This window comes from Chroicocephalus ridibundus, chromosome 7 (genome assembly GCF_963924245.1).
Source record: "Chroicocephalus ridibundus chromosome 7, bChrRid1.1, whole genome shotgun sequence".
In the NCBI taxonomy this organism is placed as follows: domain Eukaryota; kingdom Metazoa; phylum Chordata; class Aves; order Charadriiformes; family Laridae; genus Chroicocephalus; species Chroicocephalus ridibundus.
Genome location: NC_086290.1, coordinates 19416241 through 19433860, shown reverse-complemented (window position 1 = coordinate 19433860; position 17620 = coordinate 19416241). Strand labels below are relative to the sequence as shown.

The window sequence follows — 17620 nt, the reverse complement described above, 5'->3', positions numbered from 1 at the left end:
TCCTTTGCCTACGCATGTCCAATTCTGGGGACAGTCTGAATCAGAAATGACCTACCTATTGTGAACTGAAGATACTGTCAAGTCACCTCTTGACCTGAGCTCTCCTCCCAATCAACAGGGCAGAAAGAGCTCTATCTCTACTAAAGTGAGCGAGCTGCTTTGAGAGTAGTCACAGACATTAAGTGTATAAGGTCCACCCACTTCTTATCCCATAGCCTGCCCTGTGAACAGCCAACACCTGCCAATTTCTTCTTAAGCTGCATGAGTAGCAATAGTAACAACTTTCATCAAAATCCTGTATGCTTATCGCATATGATAATATTGCTCCAAGCACGTTGGGTGACATTAGCACAGAGAACTGAAAGGTCTACCTGAAGGTAATAAAGAGTTTCTGGGGTGCTAAGAGGGGTCTCCTACTCTGTGTTGTTCAGGAGGTTCAGGAAGTCTTGTTGCAGAAGTCTCTGTCACAGCAATGAGGCAGAAAAGCAGAGAGGATCACAGAGAAGCATGATGGTTGCAAAGATGCAGATACTATTTTTACCCACGCTGTGGCAGAGGTATGCCATGTACAGTACATTAACATAAATGTGGGGATATGCTGTTCTGGCATGACGCTTCAGCCCTTCTCTGTTCAGGGGGAGGAAGGGGCAGGGTCTATATTTGTGATTATTGCAAGGTGGCACCACTGCCACTGCACTTACTTTCTGGGTGAGAGGTAACACCTTTCACGTGAGTTAGGAATGAGATAAACGACTGATTTAAATGTATTGTTTCAGAGTAGAAAATGATACAATTAAAAAACCCCAACATCCTGAAGCTTTCGTTCCCTTCAAAACAGCTTTTTTCAACAAACAAACAAACAAATAAAAAACAACAATAAAATTCCCACCAACCTTTCTGCATTACCACCAGTTCACTTGTCTCAGTCACTGCATGATATTCACACTTTGAAACTTAAGCAGTGCACTCCAAAACAGAGTGTTGATCTTATTCTGCAGATCTTGGAACTTTGGGATCAGTGTCTCTACTTTTACCTAACAATACCCAAGGGATGACGCACATCATGATCTTTACTTACTTGCAAAATTTGAATAAGATCTTCTCAAATACTAAAACTGGTCCGGTGCTGCCAAGTATAGTGAGAGGCTGTCCACCAAAGAGAGAGTAGGCAATTCCAGTCATGGATGCTCCAAACAGCGATTCTATTGCACTCTGAATATGATACAGAGAGAAGTGTCCATAAATTTTCAAACAGGTTCTTTTTTACAACGTCTTAGTCTGTAGCCTTCTAAACACCAAAACAACCAGTATTTGAAGGTGATTCATGCAACAGTAAGAAAATACTAACCACAAACCTAGGAATGTAAGTTTGTTTTAAAAGTTCAGATTTAACACATACTATACGACCTTCAGTTGCTTCTCCCAGCAGACCACCAAATGTGATGACAGGAGACATGCAAGCACAGTAGAGAAACAAAAATGATGCCAGACACTGCAGACTGAGAGCATCCCTGAAGTCACTCCAGAAGAAGGGAGCTTTTCTTTTTATATCTAAAATCAATCCTCCAAAAAATCTAAAAAAAAATACAAGATACCAAATTAATGAAAAAGGCATACCAAACTTTCTTCCATAGTATTGCTTTAAATATACTGCAGAGGAGTTATTGTTCCGTGATCAAATGATGCATACTTGTACAATTCATCCTTCCCAGAAAAAAGTTTCTGGAAACCCTGTTCTGATAACTTTAATCAGGAAATTGTGTTTTTAAAACAAACCAATTAGCATGTTTCTTCTATAAAATCTTCATCTAATCATCCAGACCCAAAACTTCTGAACAGGTGTTAGCTCCCACACATTAAACTCTATTATTTATTATGTGAAATAATTCTTTGCATTTGTTTAATCAGAGAGCTACCACAGTGTCCATTTGCCTGCACATCTACATATAGAGCTTCACATTCTTTATTTGAGAACCTGTTCCTAAATACACCTGATGAAAGAACTGAAAGTAGGCCACAGTTTTCCAAGGACAAGAACTGTCATCTTTTGTCATTTACACTACGCTAAGTATAATCAAATATTTAGGAACAGATGCTCCCTTACAGTTAAAGTAAATATCCCCACAATGCTCTCTCTGTCACAGGCACCCAACGTATTGGATGCTGCTGGGCTAAAGAGGAAGACAAAGTGCCACCATCTCCTAAATATCAGGACGATCCTTTGAGCTGTCAATTACCAGGTTCATGAGTGAAAGAATGGCTTACAGCCAGATGACCACCATCTCCTCTTCCCTACTGTGTACACCAACACTGCAGCCGAATCTTTAGCCTTATACAGGTAGGAATGATATTTAAATATCAAGAGGCAGCAAGGTAAAAGAAAAGTCTATCGCACGACTACACTGCACTAAGGCAACCACTGACGGCTGATGCACTTACATCACACCATATTAGGCAAGAGAGCATAAGTATTCCTTAGGGCAAATTTTTCCTTCCAACGTGTCTATATTGCAGCCACCGTGGTAATCATAGCTTCATGTACCAGGAGATATCATGGCTAACTGAGGTAAAAAAAAAAATGCTAGAGCTGCATAACCCAGGAACTTCAACTACAAAATAGTTGTAACCATTCATAATATATGGCACAAGACTATTCCCAACTTTTCCTTCATGCTGTACAAAAATAAGAAATGTTAGTCAAGTTTAACAGAGGTCTGACTTTTATAAATAATAGAGAAAGGAGCTTGCAATAAATACAATGTGAAAACTCAAATCTTCTTGCCCTCTCCCCCTCTCTGGAAATTAGCAGGTATTGTCCTTTTCAGCTATGGTATGCAAATCAGGAAAAATGCCTGAAAGAAATCATATGCCAAGCCAGTCATTTGAGAGAGAACCAGACCATTATGATTCCCTCGGAAGGGCATCACTAAGAACACTTAAATTTGCATATGTTTTCACTAACTTTCCAGTGCGTTGCAGTTCTGGTCCAGAGTGTCCTCCAGAATGTTCTGCGTCCCCATGGGCTGCAGTCCCATTTGGCACTCCTGGGATCTTACGCTTCTCCTACCAGAAGGAAAAAATACTTCTCATGGGTCTTAGCAACCAAAACATAATTTTAGCAGAGGAAACGGGCTTTGAGAGCTGAAAGACTAAACATGTAAAATTTATTGTAAGATTCATCAATGTAACCTCTTCATAAGCTGTAGAGGAGTTCTATAACAGAAAATAGTAGAATGAATTGTGGTCTAAGAAATGTAAAGAAATTATCACAGAAAATCCTGTGTAAGAGTAGCAAGCCAGGCTGCTTTGATCAATTCTTGCAATACGCTTAGAACAAAAGCAAACCATGTCTGTTCAGAATAATCTAAGATGCTTATGACCAATTACCCCTGAATTTAAAATCTTTAGCTATAACTATCTGTCTTTATTCAGGAGAGAACTAGTACTGAACTACAAGAAACGTCATCACTATACTGTATGCTTGCAAGACAAGGGTTCTCTTAAAAAAAAAAAAAAGAGAATGCAAAATGTCTCTATAGTGACTCTGCTAAATGCTAAATTAACGAGACTTAATTCTACCTAGCAAAAATTCATCACAACGTTTAAAAAAGTTTGAATTTTACAGCGTACAAACCTGAGAGGGAACATTTTTAGGTGGTTCTATTCGAATTGTTGGGTCCCACTCTCCAGGAGGGAGAACAGTAACCTGATCAAGAAACTCATCGATGCCGGACACTAAGTCATTGCGGTCTTTTGCTTTGTAAGCAACATCATGGAACACCTGGAGAAGCGTATGCGGGAGGAAAATGAGATAGAGAAAGGAGTACTCTTATTTTTCACAACAGCCCCTTTTCTCCGAAACAGAATGCACTTCATGCAGTTCCCACCAAACAAACAATCTCAGCTTCAACCGATTAGCATCTCTGGTACGTAGTTTTCAAACAAGTTCCAGGTGCTACGGAAAACATCCTTATGTGTGCTAAACATTCTAGAGATTTTACAGCTTAAAACACAATCAATTCCACAGGAACGTAACTGTCTAAAATGGAATCTTCTCAGTGAAGATATCCTTGCATGTGAATATTGTTTCTTATTTTGTTATCTCCTTATGGTAGCATAACCTGGGCTGTTACAGGATCATGAAATGAACTAGAATGCTATTTGTGCATGATCAGAGTGATTAGCCACATCTCATCTGAACAATTCCACACTGGAGATTCCCTATTACACGTCTACAGTCAGTACAAAATGACTAAAACCAAGCCATAAATAAAAATACCTCATCTGTCATTAGTGTTGCAATTGATCTTCCAATCTCATGGTATTGTTGCCCTTTACCCAAAGGTCCAAGAAGAATAAACAAAAATCTGTAAATAGAAGATAAATAAATAAATTGTCAATGGTAGATGATTGAAAATAATTATACATACTACAGAAAAAACTTATTTAAAAATTGGACTAGAAGAACCTCCAAGACAAATATTATATATAATCTCCTTCAAGATCCTCACACATGAATTTAAACATGAAGCTCTGGTTAAAAAAAATAACTTCCAAAAATAAGCTTCACAGTCAGACTTGATTGAAACTATCAAAACCTCCTTACATAACAAACCTTATATTATATAATAAATATATGCAATTGCAATCTATGTACAGAACACATTAATTTACTTAATTCTGTTAATTCAACAAAATCAACTATTTTATGGTAGTAGTCTTATTGCAATATTGGGGAAGTGAAAGTATCCCTGAATAAAAATAATTTTTAAATCGTTCTTACTCCCACTGAGGTTCTAGACAGCCTCTAATCTAGGCTTGGGGCTAGTAAGGTTCTATAAAATGCAGAGGACAGGTTCAAATTAAATAATTGAAGTTTTTGGTTTTGCTAAAATGCAAAACACAATTTTTTGTTAACATTCTTAAAGTCTTCTAAAATAAACATTTTTGCGTAAATTCTTAATTGTCTTAACTTTTAATTATTTAATTTTCTTTTGGCCAAAAATCACGAAAACTTTTTCTTTTGGTGCTTTTTTTTGTTGGAAGTCGGGGGAGGTTAAGAGCAAAGGCTTCAGAAGTGTTTTTTTAAAGCCAGCTCAGTCCCTCAATGTCCTTTATACACATGCAAAAATTAGAAAAGACAAAAAAGTCATATCCAAAGTAACTACAACTTAAAGAAAATGTTATACTGTTTATCTGACTAGGTGCACAGATCTGAGTCCCAGCACTGCAATTCATCACATAACACTCCTCCTGAGTGTCACAAACAACTGGAATACACTACTGCCTTCTGTCAGAACTCTACTTCTGTAGAAACTAAAAGAGGGAAGGGCAGAGAGAGAGACAGAATCTGTGTACAAACATATGCACAAATACCAAAAAAAAGGTGAGAGACTGCAATAACAGTTAACTCAATGAACTCAGATATGGGAGAATCACTTTGGAGTTTTGATCTGAATCAACCCCAGCAGGAAACTACGAATCTGCAGATCTATTTAAATGCTTTCTATTTGACTACGAAGTCTATTTTAAACACTTTCTAAAAATTCCTCGCAATTTGTTCACAGAACCGAAGTACTTCATCAGACAAAGTTTCACCTTAGAAAAAATGACTCTAATAAAAATTTATGGTTAAAAGTCACATTTCCTACCATGCAAATATCTGCAAAGTAACTTTCAGAGAAGCATGATATTTACAGCGTGTTCTTCATCCTTTCGCTATCCCTAGTCATTCAAATAATATAGTTAGGTTTTGCCCTTTACTCAATTCCTTCTTCATTTTTTTCTTCTGGACATAATTATGCAGTATCACACAAGTATTTTCAGTTCTAGATGAAATGTTCTAAGCAGCTGAATATTTCACCTTAGTATGTCATCTGCAGTATTACAAGTTTGAATAGAATAAACTGTGTTGTAACCTAACAAGCTATCATTTCTCCTTCTCCAAAGAATGATTATCTGCACACACAAATGGCATGTTTCTTAATATACCCACACATCATTTAAAGGATGAATGGAAAGATGTCTCTAAGAGATGTCTTTGTTAAAGAAAGAACCAAACTCAATAAATGACAAAGTTGAAAGTCACACCACCCTGCCCCCACAAGGTACTCAGAAAAACAAGAAGAGAAATAAATCCAACTGTACCTTGTTGGAATTGGAACTTCAGCTAGTCCCGTAAGCAGCACTGCAGGAGATAACCTAACAAAAGCAACAACCGCACGGTCCAGGAACTCCAGTTCACCAACTAAGATGTTCGACGCTTCAGCTCCAGGTGGTATCTTTTTCATGAAGTGTAGGTCAACCTGGGAAAGGTATATTAAATTGCAATCTAAAAGCTATTTGTGGGGATTTTTTCCCTGTTATGTTGACAGAGGCTTTCTGTTCATTGCACTATAATCTTAGTTATTTCAATTATACAGTTTCTACTATTCTTGTCTGTTGAATAATTTTTTTTAAAATAAAAATGTTTCTCAAAACCAAACAACTCCTCTTTCACTATTTGACTAATTTTTCTCAGAAACATGGTTAAAGTACTGCAGAATTAATTTATAAAGACAACAACCACATTCATAATCTTGTTAAGAATAGAGTAATAATTTCCTATTAGTAAATTTTATCAATAATAATAACAGCATCAATAATTCATAACAGAATGAATAAGTCATAACAGTAGAAGAAATGAAGACACCTTATTTTTCCATAATTAACAATTCTGCAAATCATGAATTCATAGTTGCTGTACAATAATCTCAATTAGAAGAACAAGTTGCACTACATGTAATTTTCCTTCTACTACTTTAAGTGAGATGTAATTTTGCTTTTGGATTTAATGGAAGACAGTTGTCTTTCTGCTGAAAATGACAGAAAATAACCTATGACCACAATTGTCTCAAGAGTAAACCGAAAGAGCAAAGCAGAACAAAAACTTCAGAGTTTTAAGGCAGTGACATTGACTTTTATGGGAAGGTAGGAAAAGGTAGAGAAACAGCTTCATCATGGCACTGCTATATAAGCTCACGGTATTTGCCAAGGAATGTGTTCATTTGTATTTATTTCCTCAGTATCAGTCTAGAGTTTACTCTGTAACAAAGATTGACATGGAGTAATAGAGTATATAATGTATGTTTGATTTCATTATGCACCAGTATTATCTACATCTCAAAATGCATGAATTTTGTCATTTGCTTTCCTTTTATTAATCTAAACACAACAACAGCAACCAAATCCAATATAAACTGTTAAAGTGGACCATTTTAATGTCTATCTTACAGCCATCTGTCAGCACTAGTTTGCATAGTTTTTGGTAATATTTAGAAAATTGTTTTCTTGCAAATGGCTCTGGCACTAAATCAGAATTCAGATATAACACAGTTGCCTGTGTAATGAAATCTTCTTTCCCTTAGATCACAGAGAGATGCCTAATGCTACCCTAAGCTAATCTAGAATGACAACCAAACACCTCAGGAAGTTAAACAAGCATCGAATCAACGTGGAAGGTTGGAGTCCAAGGACTTTTTCAAGGTAAAGTATCAGTGAGGTAAATTCTATTCCCCACTCAAATCATAAAACAACTCTTCAGGGTTAAATACAAAACCCAAACAGATTTACTCTGCACTGAATTCTGATGTCATAGGTCATTTACAGTTGACAGAAAGGAAGTGGTCTTTCAGGCATGTAGCAGTGTGCATTCTGTACCAATTTTACCTTGTGAATGGATTTAACATTTAATAAATAACGTCTCATGTACAACGTAATACACTTGTCACCTTAAGGTCCTAAATATACAGATCACAGGATCAAGTTTCAAATCTGAAATAAACATTCAGTCTCCTGTCTACCAGAAAGTACTTCCAGATATGTTTCCTGTACTATTTATCAGCTTGAGATTCTGAAATCTTTAGGTAGTGAACAGAACCCCAGTCAAAAGGAAAGTACTTGGCAGAGAAGCATCCAACTGGGAAAATACACCTGAACCCTGGGTGTTGCTTCCATTACATAACGAGAGCAGAGGTGGCTCTGGAGTGAGTCTGGGGCAATGGCAAAAGCTACATCCTTCAAATGCTTCATCTAACCTGTCCATCATACATCTCTTATCACAAGAGGTCTTCAGCTAGATAGACCTCACGTGCATCTTACTCTGCACCCTAACCTGAGCAACATTCGTGACCTGGCACTAAATAGTATCAGCAAGCTCTGATTAAACATAAGACTAAATAATGTGAAGGCCATTCCCCTTCAGGACAATCAAGGACTGAAAATGGCAGTGAGGGCCTCCCCCAGAACCAAACATAAATTGACATAAGACAAACAGAAAATACCCAACATCATTTCTTGGGAAAGCCCTGACACACAGTAATCAAATTTATTTATAAGCAGGGCCAACCACTATTCAAAAGCAAGTCAATTATTTCACATGGTATTTGAAAGACCAAACTCCACCAGTATGGGACCAGGGTTTGATACAGAAATACCGTGGTCCATGTGGAGCATAGGAATGTTGCCATGAGAAGGGACACGGGTGCAGTCTCTTTGTGCATTTTGTATTTCAGGACAACTAGGGTTCCCTTCAGCCTCTGGCATAAGAAACAGAGAGAAGCCAAGTGCAGTTGTTGAACTGCCATCCCCATCCCGCTCAGAGACAGGATAAAGTGGTGCTGTGACAGATCACCTCCACATCACCCTGGGAATACAAAGTCCTCATGGTGTCCCCAGAGGAAGAGAAGTGACAACATTTACAAGCACAAATATCAGAAACTATGTCTTCCTCTCTGTGCTACTAAAGTAACATTAAAGACAGCTTGTAGTGCCATGTCTCACATCATTCGTTAAGTAGATACCAATACAATCAACACAGCCTCAGTGCTGTATTCAGATTAAGTCAACTTCTTGAATCAACTCCAAAATTTGGAATATTAGAAGTAGCCCAAGGGAGACAGATTAGCAAGCAGAGAATATGCGAGGTAGTCAAAGGTGCTTTTTTGCAGAAGATAAATGAAATTAATATGTGGAATAAAATTAGAGCAAGAAATCACAATACTCAAGAGAAAATTAGTGCACTGCTCTACTTTCCTCTCAATCTGTGCATATAATTCCAATTATAACCGTTGGGAGTTATTGCAATAGCACATTTCAAGGGGAAATTGTACTTTACTTATGCATCTTCAAAAGGATAAATGGATCTATTTAAAGGCAGTCAAAAAAGGTATTTAGATTACAATCCTTTACTGTTACTTCATTCCTGCAAACAAAAGTTGTTCCTTTCATATTCCTGACACCCTTGTTGGTATCTAACACTGCTGAGGCTAGCCAAAAGATGACATGTCAATCTCCTCTCAGGCCAGTTTAAATAGGAACAGCTCTTTTGATCAGCAAAGCTGCAGCACTACAAAGATAGTGAGTGAAGGATCAAACGACACAGCCTCCACTCTTGTTTAATACGAATATCATTGCAGCTAGATAACAGACTGGGATTTTGATCCTACAGCACTTAAAGCAATTGGGAAAACATACAAGAAAAGCACTACTGGATGTCTTGTCGTTCCCTTTGGATTGTTATGAGCTTCACCTCTGCACAGCTTAATTTTGAATAGACAGCTTTATTTCTATTTGATATCCTTTACAAAATTTTACATCTTGTTATTACAAAACCTGCCAAAACAATTAGTTTTAGTTAACGCTTTTAATGTAAGTATCAGGAAACCAAAATCATACTTGACTTTTTAAAGCATTATAATTTTGGTTTTAAATATTTTTAAAGTATTAGCATAAAATTTTTAAGAACTTGTCACTGTTTATAGATTTCCTTGCTACCTCTGTAGAAATGTGGTCCATAATACATCACCAGCCAGCCTCCTTTCTTCTCACTGTCTTTGACAAAAAGATCTGTTTCCCGTCTTTATTTCAGCCATACACCATTCCTAGTCTGGCATGTTCCGTCAAGAATTCAAATGGTGAAAATAGCTACTGCTGCTAGGAAATAAGTCTGGCACCAGATGGAGCAATCACATAACTGTACTTTTAGCTCAGCTGCACTAACATTAAGATTCAACAGACTCAAAGTGCTGTTCTTTAGAATTTTGGTTTAAATCACCTTTCTTCGCTTACTCAACCTTTGTTGTATTAACGTGTCAGCTGAAGTCATCTACCCCTGTCAGGTCTGTCATCTGTATCTACCGTGACAGTTTGTTTTAGGTACATACAGACTTCTTAAACAAATTAGGATTCTCCTTTACATTAAAGCTGAGAGGCTGTTTGCTTTTCTTTGCTATCTAACATTGAACTGTCATTGCAATCTCCACTACTGAACAGTTAACATCTTTTGTGAAGTGTACTGAAATATCTTGGCTTGCCAAAAGAATTAAGTTATAGGTTTACAGAAACACATTCTGTTTGAGACATCTGGAATCCACGAGTTCAGGTTATAAAAAGCGTTCATGCATTACTTCTACAAAAAGTAAAAATCTGAGAGGTAAATCTGAATTTTAAGAATTCTGAATTACTTTCCTACTTAGATAATTTTCTGTTAATTTTTAAAAATTCCCCTTACAGATATACACTTATGATATTTTCAGGCAATAAATTTATCTCTGTTCCTAAACTCTGATTTCCTTTTACCAGTAATTTAGTAATAAATTTTAGTTTCATTTTTAAATTTTAATTTCAATTTTTAGCAATAAAAAAAATTCTTTTTTGTTATATACAAACTATGTTGCAGTGCACATGAAACTTTAATGCTGAAGTAAAATTTGCACTTGCTTTTCCTGATTCACATGGATTCATTTTATTTAATTTAAAAGATGTATTTGGTAGTCATAAAGCTATCTTCACCGTCAGCGAACACTTACCTTGCTGAAGTCAACAGTGCTATTTTCTCTGCTCACATCATTTTTGTTTTCAATACAGGCTGGAGCAGACTGTGGGGAAACAATCTGACCTGCTAAAAAAAGTACCATTATTACAGAATACTAACAATTACCTCTATAAACAAAGTAACATCTAATGAAATAGTTGTTAAAGAACTCGGTACATTTCATATCAAATGTATATAAAGCATTCGAACATGGCATTTTAATTAAAGTCTTATTTAGAATAACATATTCTCAAAAGACAGAACATTTATCATGTGCAGTTAGGAATGGGAGAACACAATTTAGAAAATGTAAAAGATACTCTTGAATATTGGAAGACAAACTTTCTATGCTAATTAAAGCTTATGATTTTTATGATATTACATTTGAGGAATGTCCTGCATTCATATAGTTTTTGTAATTAATTTGAGGAGCTGCCAATTCTGAGCAATGTCTGTCTACAAGAATACTCCTCCCTGAATAAAACATGTCCTGACTATAACAACTACAAAACCAAGCGTAAAAGCAGGCTGCTATAAAAATAGATGTATTGGAAATTAAGATGATTTAAAAACTCAGCATTGAACAATGTGATTATTGACATGTATAAAACAAATGTTTCAACAAACACATTTTCAAAAAATTCCAGTGAGGATTTAGTAAAAGTATTTTATAGAAGTTTTAAAAATGTCTTAAGATGAGAAGAAGTGTTTAAACAGGCCTCAGTCTCATGTAAGCAAACAGTAAGCCTTGTGATCAACAAAATTTTGCCAACAAAAGCTCAAGAGGAAAAACAGGATTAAGTAACAAGTATATGTCTCATAAAGCATATTTTTTACTTAATGCCAGCATTGCCCCTGTGCACGGCCAGAGGGTGTGGGGCTGGAACAGGGCAGCATGCAAGCCCCACAGGGTGATGGGCTGCTCCCTGCTTGCCTTCACTCTTCCTCCCTCCCTAGCATGGCAGGAGCCGCGCGCAGCTCTGAACACCACAACAAAGTACAAGAAAGAGTACCAAATATATGAGCCAACTATCTCTTACTGCCCTAACACATACCCAGGAATAACTACAGAGTCCAACTGGCCCAGAGTCAGCATCTCGTGCCCAGCATATATTTGTTTCCATAGCAAATAAAGTCTCTCATATGACTGAGAAATGATGATGTGAAAACATTGGTTCTGGTGAAAATCAACCTAAATTTGCACAGTAACAAAGACCATATGTTCATGATACTTGAAGATGAAGACAGTCAGAAAGTCCCAGGCTAGGCACATTGTCTGGGCCATTCAAAAAGCCACGGCGTGTCCCCTCACACGGCTGTTACACACGCTTGCAGGCCAAGCACGTCCTCAGCCACAGCCACGAAACAGAGCGCTTCACAGGATCCAGTCTGAACAGGACAGGAGACTTTCAAGAGTATCTCGGTCATTGCCAAAATACTGAAGTATCCAGCTTCTGTCACAGCTGAGCACTACAGTATCCCTAAGTCTGGTCATGAATTCCCAGTTGAAACATTTACTGAAGGAAAAGGTTGGTTTTCATGAAAATCAACATCTCACTTTCCACTAGGCAAATCTCCCATGACGCAAAACAGGTTTTAGACTCTTGTGCTGCATCCTGGCAGCATAGCCAGAGAGATCTCAATTTGATTAGGAAGTACAGGAACAGAATGTTTTAAAATATATTGCTAGAAATCTTATTATTAAATGTATCAATCTTTAAAATGTAAATATTCTCTCTCTGATTCAGGACAGGGGGAGATCAAAACAAGAATAGAAGTTAGGGCTTTTGTTCAGCACTACAGTGAAATAAACAGAGAATGGCAAAAAACCAGACATGACAAGCATGTTAATCTATCCAAGTAGACAAAAATAAGTCAGGGTTAGAATTTACATATAACAAGAAGAAAGGACTGATTTCAGAAAACAACATATTAATGTAACTTAAAGGAGTCCACATGTAAAAACAATATTAATTCCTAAATGTCACAAGAGACAACTTTTGCAAACTGGAAGCTAGAAATTATTAAATATGCAAGATGCTTATAAATGGTCATTCAAGTTGTCTTAGTTAGACCTTAAAGAAAAAACAGAGTTCCATCACTGTTACACCATCACCTTTACACTATGTATTGCCATACACTACTTCACACTGTAATTATTTTCTTTATTGTTTATTTAACAGTCTTAGAATTATTTTTACAGGAATCATCTTGTCATATTATAACTATTAAAAATAATGTATAAATTTTATTTCTGTACTATTTTGGAGATTTTAATAACACAACAAAAAAGCCTTTCACTAGGAAGGGAAAATCTCTGCCCTACCTTACTCCTAGAAAACTTTAAATCTAGTAACATTAGACCTTCTGCACTTTTAATTTCTTCCTTTTAGACATTCATCTACATTCTAGGATTTACATAAAGGGTAATACTTGTAATAATTATTCATACTAAGGTATATACTACTTTACAAAGATGTTACAGGAAAGCAACAAAAATAGTAGCTCATTATCTTTTGGTTGCTAATTGGGGATTTACATCTATACTTTTTTTTTTTTTGGACCCAAAAATTTAAGAAAATGAGCGCACGGATATCTGCCAGGGAGATAACAATATTGACCAACAAAGGAGTCAGAACATGGACCACCTGTTATAACTACTGAAGTTTTAATATCACAACTGGAGGTGTCAAAAGCCTCTAAGCAATTAACATAACAGTCCAAAGGCTAACTTTTAAACGTTGTGTCCACTTTTCTTTTATGAGAAAATTATGTAAAAATATACACAGTAGGAAATAAAAGCCACAACGAGTAAGTATGTGAAGTTTATAAGAATAGCATATGTTCTTTTTCTGTGCCAATGGAAGACCTCAAACTTTGATTTACCCATATGCTGGAGTAATCTGAAAGAACACAAGTTTTACCTTGAGGCAGTAAGAGATGTTTAAATAGCTCTGTAACTTAAGACAGCTTTCTGGATCTTGGAACAAGAAGTTTGGGGTTTTTTACTGTGTTGAACAACAATCAAGAATACAAGGTAGAGAAGACAGGTAATTTCACTTTTCACATGATAGTCATGGGGAAAGTTTTTTAAAGAGCATCTTAAACACACTGCAGGAACACGTTTCTTATGCAACAATACAGTCAGTAAAATGCAAATGTGCAAATCTGGAACTTGGTCTCTGTGTGTCCCTTCAACAGAAAAGTAAGACAAAAAGTACTGGGTTTTGGAGAGATTTTTGCTCCTACACACATTTAGTTTGTTAAATGCCTGGGCATTTTGTACGCAAGAGCAGGTAGATGTCGTGCTATGGTGGCCCTCTCCCTAGGAACAGGACTGTAACACTACATGGTTATTTTCATGTTTGGTAGCTTCCTCTGCTTCTGAGCTATGAAGCCACAAAAATTTCTAAATTAATTTAATTTTGTGTATAATTTCATGTTGACTTCAAGTAAATGTCTTTGGGGTGAATACCATTAAGCACATGAGTAATCCCCAGTGGGGTAGGACCAAAAGCGTACTGATGGCACCCTAGTGAACACTGGCATCACCAGCGTCACCACTGGTTTTCCAACGCCATTACTCAGTTTGCTAAAGCATGTTGGCAACTATATACGTGCTTTATCCTCAAGCCATTTTTAATTTCAACAACTGATTGTTTTCTCTGAATGAAGGAAACAGTTATTGGCACCACGATGGTCCTATGAAGCAACAATCAATTAAAGAATTATGTGAATGAAGAGGGAAGCTGTCACATCATACCTAGACTAAACCAAAAGTAAACAAAAAAAAAGGCACTTCCTGTCTGATTTCCACCAAAACGTCAACAGTCACCACTGCATCACACCATCTCTGGGACACAGGCACACTAAATCCAAGTTTTCTCCAAAGTTTATCTTTACAATATGGAAGCTTTCAAAGCACTATGTGCAAAAGAAAACAAAACAAAACAAACCCAAAACCAAAAAACCCCAAAATCCGAACTAACCCCAAACTCTAGCCAGGCTTTAAACATCTGCTCTGAAAAAAACACTTGTGATGGTTTATTACTTCTTTGAGTTGGCAATATGGGGTTTAGGTTGGTAAGTATGGCGAAGGCATAAACCATCGACTCCCTATAAGAGGGAATAAGAGCAGCAAGATTTATTCAGATCTTCCATGCCCTGTCCTTGCCAGTTCCATTCCAGCGATCTCAAGCAAAATGTTTATTTACACATTGTATGGAGTAAATACAGTATTTTATTTTTTAAGAGTGCAATGCAGTACTTTCAGTCCTTATAAATCTAAAGTTTAAAAGCCTTGATTTATCCTATAGTCCACCTACATAAAGCATCTGAAGAGCTGCATTCTTTGAGAATTCATCAGAGAGCCATTCGGGTATTTTAAAGTATCAAACAAATGCACAATGGGGTATCATTGAAAGATCCAGCCTACATACAAAGGAACTTAATACCTAACAGATAACACCACACTAAAATGGGTGTGAAGGCTTATCTATGTATTAAAAAGCCAATATCAGCACAGTTTCTAAAATTATATTTTAAATTGGTGTACATAAAAAAGAGCAGTTTTTTCAGATAATGTGAAATTGCCAGAGCTTTGAATAGAGCAAGATTCACATAAAAAATATTGTCATGCAAAGCCAAGCCACTTAAAAATCAAAATCCATCAAAATAAGGTTCATATTTGTTACACTAACAGAAGTTTGCATTTGCAGATAGAGGTCAGCATTTTGAGACTATTAGTCCTGCCAAACGAAAAAAAAATAATAATCCCAGTAAATTAATGTCACATGCAACATACTCTTACTCCCTAAAATTTAAAGCTCAAGACATTTAACTATGTGTATTGTATTTATTAATCAAAATCCAAGACTATGACAAAAACCAAGAACAATGTGTTCAGATACAAATCACAGTTAATGGAAACAAACTGGATGCAACTGACACATCAAAGGAAACTGAATCAGAAAAGAAGTTGTTTATTTTTCTAGACCATACAGATTTCTTCCCATTCAGAAAAAAAAAAAGCTGTGATTTGCAAACCAGCTATAACAATTTTCAGGCTTTTCACCGCAACTAGTCACCAATTTTCCAAATCTAAATAGACACACTGTCCAGATCAAAAATCAAGGACTGAAAACCAGTAAGTTTTCCTAAGTATATGGTAAAATTCTAACAGAGCAGTGATACCATCTTTGCAGGCTGAATTTGTATGACCTTTAGTCCTCTTGATGCATAACATTTTAAATCGGTGGAGAACCATTTTACTCTCATTGTACCTGCGTAACCACAAGCGTATTTGGTGCTCGCTAATGATACATAACTTAAGAGGATGAGGAAAAAGTCACTTTACCTGTTTTTCTAATGCTAGGCCTGAATCTCAAGCATAATTCACGTGAAGTCATGCAGTTTTAACTAAAATGCTATGGTTTGCGGTTTTACAAATTGCGGTAAGAAAATGAACTTATAAAGAAATGGCACTTTTTTCCCCAAAAAACATCATTCCACACAAGCTTCTCTTAAGTGTGCCACAGCTGCTGACAAAGGCCTGAGGTATTTTTTAATCACTATAGCAAGAAGTTGCATGCTGTCAAGAAAGTGAGATGAAGACATGGGTGTACATTTGAAATGATCTGAAGCCCAAGCAAGAATAGGTATTTATACTACCTCTGAACCTTCAGGGAGTTTACAGAACCCAAAGGATAGGAGATGAGGAAGATACAGAGATGAGATGAGCCTGTTAGAGACAGACACAACAAAGACAGAGCAAAATAAAGAAATACAAAGATGAATGATACAGTTTTATACATATAGATTACACATTTTATCATGGGTACAAGGAAATGTGGAGAAAGAAAGAATAAATATCAGATGAAAATGTTCATAAATTCAAGTTACATTTTAGTAATATAAAAACCTGTGGATAATACAAGTTGATTAAAATATACACATTTGAGAAGAATATAAACCAAGAAATGGAGCATTAGCTAATTTAAGCTAGAATTAACTATCTTTGAGTTTGCCTTCTCTTCAAGTAAAGCTGAAGTGATCCACCTGATCCAGATCCATACTGACAGAAAACTTGGGCATATATATGGCATTCGTTGTGACTTATTCCAAAAACGTAGGAACACGGTCACATACCTAGGAACCCATCCCTACCCTTTTCACATGGCCCCAAGTAAAGTCCATCTCTCTCCACGTGGTAGTACTGACATCAGAGTTTCACATGCTGTAAACTGAGTTATGGCATAAATGCTTGAACTGATGTTTAGGAGAGATTAGGAAACTGAGGAAAGTAAAAAACACAGTCACATAACTGGTCATTTAGACTTACTGGGATACTAAAGCATACTGTCCTAAATTAGGTAGCCAAGCATAGTCTTAAACACCTCTGCGTGTGCTCGTAACTGCCATAAAACAATGAAGAAGTCCAAACCAGCCGACCTTGCTAACTGAAATAACTGGAAAAAGGCTTGAAAAAGAATATGTCAAAATTAACTGCTCTAACAGGTCATGCTGTTAACTCTGAAGATCCCTAATTTAATATGCCATTGCTTCCTTCAAGCTCTTTGGCATATCAATAAACCTCTCCTTCGAATTTCAGAATTTCCCAAACTCAGACATGATGTGTGGCACAATTTTTACACTAATAACATGTCTGCTCTGACATCAAGGGAGAAGAAGCAGTTACAAATGGCATATGTATGGAACACAAAACAGGCACAAGATCATGTTATTATGGATAAAGAACACTTTAGCAAG

The 17620-nt window shown here is 36.4% G+C and overlaps 1 protein-coding gene across 9 annotated transcripts in view; it reads right to left on the bottom strand.

The window, feature by feature from the left end:
• SLC4A10 (solute carrier family 4 member 10) overlaps positions 1-17620 on the bottom strand; it is a 164358-nt gene that overhangs the window by 34420 nt on the left and 112318 nt on the right. For 7 of the 9 annotated variants that reach the window (XR_010072083.1, XR_010072085.1, XR_010072081.1 and 4 more), the window contains 7 exons: positions 10848-10939; positions 6148-6305; positions 4280-4367; positions 3635-3781; positions 2963-3063; positions 1400-1574; positions 1079-1212 (listed from right to left, as the gene is read on the bottom strand). Coding sequence is in view for 4 of the 9 variants with exons in the window: in XM_063342268.1 (XP_063198338.1) it covers positions 1079-1212; positions 1400-1574; positions 2963-3063; positions 3635-3781; positions 4280-4367; positions 6148-6305; positions 10848-10939 (895 nt within the window). In the remaining 5 variants the exon portion in view is untranslated. The remainder of the gene's footprint in view (positions 1-1078; positions 1213-1399; positions 1575-2962; positions 3064-3634; positions 3782-4279; positions 4368-6147; positions 6306-10847; positions 10940-17620) is intronic. The other 2 variants (XR_010072082.1, XM_063342269.1) reach the window with 1 other exon arrangement.